The sequence below is a fragment of the Colobus angolensis genome, unplaced genomic scaffold (genome assembly GCF_000951035.1).
Source record: "Colobus angolensis palliatus isolate OR3802 unplaced genomic scaffold, Cang.pa_1.0 Scaffold93, whole genome shotgun sequence".
Classification (NCBI taxonomy): domain Eukaryota; kingdom Metazoa; phylum Chordata; class Mammalia; order Primates; family Cercopithecidae; genus Colobus; species Colobus angolensis.
This window is the reverse complement of record NW_012123265.1, coordinates 2,322,815-2,330,452: the sequence shown is the minus strand read 5'-3', so window position 1 is coordinate 2,330,452 and position 7,638 is coordinate 2,322,815. Positions and strand designations below refer to the sequence as shown.

General features: G+C 60.6%; 2 protein-coding genes across 2 annotated transcripts in view; one reads left to right on the top strand and one right to left on the bottom strand.

Moving 5' to 3' along the window:
• RLTPR (RGD motif, leucine rich repeats, tropomodulin domain and proline-rich containing) overlaps nucleotides 1-4,263 on the top strand; it is a 12,938-nt gene extending 8,675 nt beyond the window's left edge. Inside the window, exons 31-39 of the mRNA XM_011932131.1 lie at nucleotides 263-350; nucleotides 537-637; nucleotides 720-1,080; nucleotides 1,162-1,284; nucleotides 2,744-2,780; nucleotides 2,939-3,010; nucleotides 3,139-3,360; nucleotides 3,933-4,010; nucleotides 4,100-4,263. Coding sequence (XP_011787521.1) covers nucleotides 263-350; nucleotides 537-637; nucleotides 720-1,080; nucleotides 1,162-1,284; nucleotides 2,744-2,780; nucleotides 2,939-3,010; nucleotides 3,139-3,360; nucleotides 3,933-4,010; nucleotides 4,100-4,212 — 1,195 coding nt within the window. The 3' untranslated portion in view covers nucleotides 4,213-4,263. The remainder of the gene's footprint in view (nucleotides 1-262; nucleotides 351-536; nucleotides 638-719; nucleotides 1,081-1,161; nucleotides 1,285-2,743; nucleotides 2,781-2,938; nucleotides 3,011-3,138; nucleotides 3,361-3,932; nucleotides 4,011-4,099) is intronic.
• ACD (adrenocortical dysplasia homolog (mouse)) lies at nucleotides 4,206-7,491 on the bottom strand. Its single transcript, XM_011932005.1, is given in 15 exon segments — nucleotides 4,206-4,378; nucleotides 4,456-4,547; nucleotides 4,680-5,056; nucleotides 5,245-5,328; nucleotides 5,407-5,503; nucleotides 5,615-5,766; nucleotides 5,916-5,950; nucleotides 6,062-6,106; nucleotides 6,224-6,300; nucleotides 6,390-6,483; nucleotides 6,591-6,733; nucleotides 6,810-6,944; nucleotides 6,946-6,999; nucleotides 7,001-7,101; nucleotides 7,104-7,491. Coding segments are annotated over 15 exon segments (1,587 nt in total). The 5' UTR covers nucleotides 7,126-7,491; the 3' UTR covers nucleotides 4,206-4,299.
• Nucleotides 7,492-7,638: the final 147 nt, after the last annotated feature.

Here is a 7,638-nt window from a genome sequence, read left to right as displayed (position 1 = left end):
TGCGTCTGCTGCGCGTCCGGCGGCGGCGCGTGTGGGGAGATGCGTGTGTGGGCTGCAAGCCCGCGGGGGCAGCGGGCACTGGCGGAGGGCGGGGAGGAGCTAGCTTGAGGCCCCCCAGAGGGTCTGACGCAGCAGCCGGCGCCACTGAGCCGGCAGCAGGCCGGGTGGAGTGGGGGTGGGGTGGGGGACACTGCAGGGAACTGTTCGGAGCAGAGCTGGTGGCAAGTGGGAATGGGTGACCCCGGGGGCACGTGGGGTCTAGGTTTGCTGGTGACCGGGTGGCTCGGGCATGTAGGATACTCTGTGGGACAAGGACGGGTGTGGACTGGGTGTGCGTGAGCCAGCGGCGGGTGAGGAGTGTGTGAAATCTGGCGTCTCTGTCCAGCAGCAGGACAGTAGGAGGCTGGTATCAGCAGCCCCTAGGGTCACCCCAGTCTGGAATCCGGGAGTTACTCAGTCCAGGCTGCCGGCCAGGGGCGAGGGGAGAAGCCAGAGTTGCACTCAGCCCTGACCCCTGACCCCATGATGCCCCCCAGGTGCCCCCAGCCTTGCCGCAGGAAGGGAATGGGCTCAGTGCCCGCGTGGACGAGGGCGTGGAGGAATTCTTCTCCAAAAGGCTGATCCAGCAGGATCGCCTGTGAGTGAGGGGCATCTGCTGGGGGTGGGAGAGGGTGGGATGCCTGATGGGCTTTCTCACTCACTGCTGGGTGTCCCCACAGCTGGGCCCCCGAGGAGGACCCGGCCACTGAGGGGGGCGCCACTCCTGTCCCCCGTACACTGCGAAAGAAGCTGGGCACCCTCTTTGCCTTCAAGAAGCCTCGTTCAACGCGGGGTCCACGACCTGATCTAGAGACCAGCCCTGGGGCAGCTCCCCGAACCCGAAAAACTACGTTTGGTGACCTACTGCGGCCGCCAACCCATCCCAGCCGTGGTGAGGAGCCTGGTGGGGCTGAGGGGGACACCAGCAGCCCTGACCCTGCCCGCAGGAGCCGACCTCGCTACACAAGAGATAGCAAGGCCTACTCGATGATACTGCTGCCTGCTGAGGAAGAGGCAACGCTGGGTGCCAGACCCGACAAGGTGAGGCTTGCTGATGGCAGGGAAGGCACTTCTGGGACCCAGGGCATGGACTCTCTCCAACCCAAGCATCTCTGTCCCTAGAGGCGGCCCCTGGAGCGGGGAGAAACAGAGCTGGCTCCATCCTTTGAACAGCGGGTACAAGTAATGCTGCAGAGGATAGGCGTCAGCCGAGGCAGTGGGGGTGCCGAAGGCAAGAGGAAGCAAGTGAGTCGGGGGGACATGACCATGAAGTGAGAGAGCAGGTGGCATGCTGTGGGTGACATATGTGACCAAGATGGAGGAGACTCATGACAGATAGGTCCGTCCTCCTCAAAATGGTTACAGAATCGACCTTTCTTCCCTCTTGGCTTCTCAACCCAGGCACAGGCCACCAGTATCTCCTCTTCGGACCTGAGAAAGTGTTTTCTCTGCAGGTCTAACAGAAATCTAAGACCTGGGCTGGGTGCTGTGGCTCACGCCTGTATTCCCAACACTTTGGGAGGCTGAGGCAGGTGGATTACCTGAGGTCAGGAGTTAAGAGACCAACCTGGCCAACAGGTGAAACCCTGTCTCCACTAAAAATACAAAAATTAGCCGGGTGTGGTGTGGGCACCTGTAGTCCCAGCTACTTGGGAGGCTGAGGCACAAGACTTGCTTCAACCTGGGAGACAGGTTGCAGTGAGCCTGGATCGTGCCACTGCACTCTAGCCTGGACAACAAGAATGAGACTCCATCTCAAAAAAAAAAAAGAAAAAAGAAAAAGAAAAGAAAAGAAAAGAAAAAAAAAAAAAAGAAAAAGAAAAAGAAAAATTCTGACCTTGTCACCTGTACTTGAAATAGCAAGTCCTCCAGGGGCTCCTTCTCAAGACACTGTTCAGACTTCACACCCTGCTTGGGGGCCCTGTGGGGTCTTGGCCCTAGCCACCTTAAAACCTCACTGCTTTCCTCCCCTAGGTGCAAATCAGAACCTCCACACACGTCCCTGGGTGGTCTGGATATCCTCCCTGCCTCGCCTCCAGTCTCTAATTGTGGGTTACACCAGGTCCCTCCTCAGCCATCCCTGCATTGCCTGCCCATGGTTCTTCCCTGACTCTCCTCTGTGGCCACCCTGCTAATGTCACTCTCATCACAATCCCAAAGAACCCCAGTCCTCCATACCATTCAATATCTTTTTTTTTTTTTTTTTGAGACGGAGTCTCGCTCTGTCGCCCAGGCTAGAGTGCAGTGGCACGATCTCGGCTCACTGCAAGCTCCGCCTCCTGGGTTCACGCCATTCTCCTGCCTCAGCCTCCTGAGTAGCTGGGACTACAGGCGCCTGCCACCGCGCCCGGCTAATTTTTTTTGTGTTTTTAGTAGAGACGGGGTTTCACCGTGGTCTCAATCACCTGACCCTGTGATCCTCCCGCCTCGGCCTCCCAAAGTGCTGGGATTACAGGTGTGAGCCACCGCGCCTGGCCCATTCAACATCTTAAAACAAAACAAAACAAAACAAAGCATGAAGTTGGCCTGAATTTAGAAATATTGAAGTGTGCGAAGAGTTCTAAGAGGGCTGGACTGGGTTTGCCATGTTCTTGTCCAGCCCATGGTGGGCATTCAGTGGCTGGATTATGAGAACAAGAATGAACAAAAGGCTAGGGTTTGGGGCTAGGGCAGGGCTGGAATCTGATTGCCCTGTTTCCTACAGAGCAAAGATGGCGAAATCAAGAAAGCTGGCTCAGATGGTAAGTGGGACCCTGGGGTGTGGCAGTACATTTGCTGGGAGGTGTCCTTACAGACAGCCTCCAAGGGCTGCTCTCCTGGGGGAGGAAGGGGAGAGGCCAGGTTTTTCTTCCCCTCACCTCCAAGGTCAGGTACCTGAGTCCCCAGCTCCGCCTTGCAGGTGACATTATGGACAGTTCCACGGAGGCCCCTCCCATCTCGATCAAGTCCCGCACCCACTCTGTGTCTGCTGGTGAGTGACGGCCACTGTGTGTGTTGGTAGGGGGAGCAGGGACAGGCAGGAGCGGCGTCAGACCGTTGTTCAGACCTATCTATCTCCAAGACCTGACCAGGTCTTGGCTGACACCCTTCTCCCCACAGACCCCTCCTGCAGACCCTGCCCAGGGAGCCAGGGGCCCGAGTCTGCCACCTGGAAGACACTGGGGCAGCAGTTGAATGCAGAGCTCAGGAGCCGTGGTTGGGGCCAACAGGATGGTCCAGGCCCTCCCTCTCCTGGTCAAAGCCCAAGTCCCTGCAGAACCAGCCCCTCCCGAGACAGCCTGGGCCTCCCCGAGGACCCTTGCTTGGGCCCTAGGAATGAAGGTAGGCAGGCACCCGATTCCCCATCCCAATCCTGGGTTGGGTGCTGGAGGAGTTCCTGCTGGGAACTCGGCTCCTCTAAGGACCCTGAGGGTGGGAGGCAAGGGCTGGAGTGGGGAAAGCTGTTGGAACACCCCGATTCCCTGGCCTCCCTCAGATGGCCAGCTGAGGCCGAGGCCTCTCTCGGCAGGGCGGCGAGCAGTGTCTGTGCATGAGGACCAGCTCCAGGCCCCTGCTGGTGAGGGGAGACACCTCCACGTGTGCTTGAATGCAGGAGATGCGGGAGGGTGGGCTTCTGGGGCTCCCTTCATGGCTTTGGTCCTTGGAGGGAGCCACCAGTGTGTGAGGGCTCAAGAAATCAGGGCGCCAGAAGGCCAGGTGCAAGGGTTTGACAATAAGCCCTTTCAACTAGCACTGGCTCCATGTCCCGAAGAGCAGCCTCTGTCAGGGGTGAGGACGCAGGGATGGGGGATGCTCTGAAGGCAGCAGTGTGTGTGAGCGCATGCTTACATGCACTGGAGGTGGAAGAGAGGGGCAGGGGATGGACAGACCCCGAGCCTTTCTGTGTCCCTTAGAACGGCCCCTGCGGCTGCAGCGCTCCCCGGTCCTCAAACGCAGGCCAAAACTTGAGGCACCTCCATCCCCAAGCCTAGGTAAGAGGGGGTCCAGGCCAGCTGGGAGGGTGGCAGGACTGCTTAGCCCAGCCCTGAACCTTCCTCTCTCCCCCTCCCTCTCCTCACAGGATCTGGCCTTGGAACGGAGCATCTGCCCCCACAGCCCACAGAGCCCTCCAGCCCTGAGCAGAGCCCTCCCTCCCCAGCCACAGACCAAAGAGGCGGCGGCCCCAGTCCCTGATCCTCTCCTCTCCTGCCGCATGAGATTATTTTATTAAAAAACTCGAAGGAAGCAGAGTGTGGAGCGGTATCTGTCCTGCGTGACCTCTCACATTGGAGTTGGCTCAGACTCTGGCTGTGGATCCATCAGAAAGTGCAAGGCCCAGGCCATGAGCTGGGGAGGAAGCCTGGAAAGAAACCACAGCTGCAGGTCAATGGAGCCTGGGACTAGTGACCAAGAGTGGGGGCAGACCCAGGAACTCACCTGGCAGCTTGGACCCGAGCACAGAGGGACATGCAGGGTGGCTCATACTCATATTGGAAGGCAGAACCATCACGATGCCTCTTTGGGGGTTCCTGAAAGGGGTATGGTGTCTGGGGAAGAGCTAACAAGGACCCCAACCCCATCCAAGGCTACCCATGCTCCCTCCCAGCTCCACCTCAGGCCTTCCTCATTCCACCCTCCAGCTGCGGAGGGGCTAAGCTCACCCAGACAGGGCAGGGCTCCTGGGCTCCCTTGGTAGCTCCGGTCCTGGCAGAAGGCCGCTGATTCTTGCAGGGCAACCCTACAAACTCCTTGAACTCCAGGCTAGGTTTCTGGGGCTTGGTCACAAGAGCCTGGTGTGGACTGGGGACATGGCCACGGGGTGAGAGACTGGGAGTGCAGCTATGGAGTGGGGAGCTGGGGGTTTGACTGGGGTGTGGGGACCTGGGGATCAGGGGGGCAGGGGCTGTGCAGATGGCTGGTGGGGGCTGGGAGCTGCTCCTCTGCCCTGGGTCTGGAGCAGCCAAGGACAGGGCAGGCAGAAGGCTGATGCTAGTACCACTTTCCTCGGATGACATGTGGCCGGGTAAAGCTGGGGTTCCTGAGGAGGAGGGGACTCATTATAGGCACAGCCCTCTCCGCTTAGAGCAGCTGAGTAGCCTGCAAGCTCAGACAGGACTGCAGGGACCATGTTCATCCCCCACCCGCCGTGCAACTTTAACAGCATCCTGCGCAGCCCGGGAACCTGACAGATGGCAGTGAGTGCCTGTGACCTCTGCATCACCTCACCTGAGGAACTGGGCGAGGAAGGAGAGGCTATGAGGGTCAGAGATAGGTCCTGCAGAGCCGCGTCTGGCGGGGGCAGCTCAGGGCCTGGGGGGTTCAGGAAGGCTTATCAGCACTGTGGACCTGGGCCCCAGGTATCCCCCCAACCTCTCCAGTCCCCCTTACCCTGTGTCCTCTGACAGGGGCCTAGAGAGCTCAGAATTAGCTGGTCATTCTCAGAGATGCATAGCATTGAGCTGGGGACAGTGTACACAGCTTCTCCCTGTGGGACATAAACTCTGTAGGACAGGCCCATTTACTCTCAGGTTCTGTGGGCCATGACCCTTGCCCAACTCCTCACCCTGACATCTCCCAGGAAAAGCCCCAGACTGACCGTAGCCTTGCATCGTGAGGCAGCCCAGTGGGTGAGCGGGGGTGCTGTGCAGGGGCCCTCCAGCGTCAGGCAGCTTTCAGCCAGGCACACGAGCGCCCCCTGATGCTCCTGATCCTCCCGCATTTCATCCAGAAGCTGGGACAGTGATAGGCCTGGGGACAGGGGACCATGGGATGAGTCAAGGCTTAGAGGAGAGAACCGGGAGGGGAAGTGGGAGGAGAGCTTATTGAGGAAGCGGGAGTTTAAGGCTGGAGAGGTCACTGCACAGGGTGTTAGGACGGCTGGCCAAGCCCTACAGTACCTGCATTGGACGAGGTGGACTCTGAAAGGTGCTCCCTACAGGAAGAGAGTGGCCGGGACTCAGGAACCATGCTGAAGCCCGTCTACCCAGATACACCAACCCCTCACCAAACCACACGTGGCCCCCTAGCCCAACCCCAGACTCACTCAAGGCATTCATAGAGCTTTTTCTGAACATCTAAGTCTTGGTTGCTAAGAAAAAGACAAGGGTAGTTAATGGGGGCCCAAACCCTCCTACCCCAAAGGCTTCTGCCAGCGCCGGCCAGGCTGGGGTGGGGAGAGTTGCTGGAGGGCGAAGGCATCACTTACCAACCAGGCACCCGTAGCCGGGGCTGCTCCGTTGGCAGCAGGCTGAAGCGGTCCACCTGGAGATAGAACTCTGCGGGCTAGAGGAGTTCGGGGGGAAGGGGAGGTCTCAGGAATCGTCACGAAGAGTCATGCCCGGTAACCCGCCCAAGGCAGTCTCACCACTCACCGCGCCGCCCTCAGCGACCTGGATATGAACCCCGCAGTCCTGCAGCAGCAGCAGCCGGCCCTCTGTCCCGCGGAAGCCGAACTCCTTCTCCTCCCTACGGCGAGCAGGTCCCTCACTGCCGGGCCCACCGGAACACAAGGCCCGCCCACCTCGCGCTCTCGGGCGGGACTCCGACCTCTGGAGCCGCGCGGGGCCTCTCACCAGTCCGAGGTGTCGAGGGCCTCCCGCGTCACCAGGCATCGGACACTGTAGGTCCCGTCAGACACAAGCAGCGTGGCCCCGACGTCGGACGCATCAGGGGCGTGGGATGGGCCCGCGGCCGCGGCCTCGGCCTCCTGGAGAACCTGACGGCAGCGAGCGGCGTCAATCCCACCACCCCGGGCCTCCGCCTCGGTCTCCGGGCCCTGAGTGGGGGCTCACCTCGAGCAGCTGCCCGGCTCGTGGACTGGAGAGTGTCTCTGACCCCAGAATCAGCTCTCGAATCCAGGGCCGTAGGACCAGCCTCCCCGAACCTGCCATCCCGGCGGCGGCACCTAGCGGAGGCAAACCGCCCGGGGTTTCCCGCGGTCGCCGAGGCCCCGCCTCTCCTCGGAAGAGGAAGCGCCTTCGCCTGGGCGGGGCCTGAGGAGGAGGCACCGCCCACGTACACCCCGCGCCTGCGCAGGAGAGCGTCCTGCTCGGGAGCTTATGGGGAGACTCCCGCTGGTCCACGGGATGCTGGCCCGTTTACTCTCATCGCTGCGTCACTCCGACAGCGGCCCGGCGTTTCGGCCGTTCGTCAAGATGCCTGTGGTACCGGGAGGGAACAGAACAAGAGCTGGTCCGGTCTCTGGAGAGGGATCCAGGGCCGGGGCCTGCGGCCGAGTGCCGTCCGTTAAGTTGACTCGAAACCATTTCAGCGCCGTGTGACCCCCGAGGGGTTCAGCACATATTTATTATGACTCAGTTTCCTCATCTACACAATGCACGGTCTTGTAAGGCCAGTGAAAATAAGAGCACACACACAACGCGCAATAAATGGTACCTCCTTCGCTCTCCCCTCGGATTGGCCGAGCTCTCCTCTCCAGACTCCGGGGGCGCGTGGACCTCAGCGTGATGACGCAAGAGCGGAGGAAGGCTCCTCTCCACCCCCGGCTCCGTTTCCTAGGAAACGTGAACTCCGCGTTCCACTCTGCGTCGCTGCCCCCTTGACGTCAGGCTCCGGATGGGAAGGCGGGGCGTGTGCTACCGCCAGGGGCGGGGCGGCGCG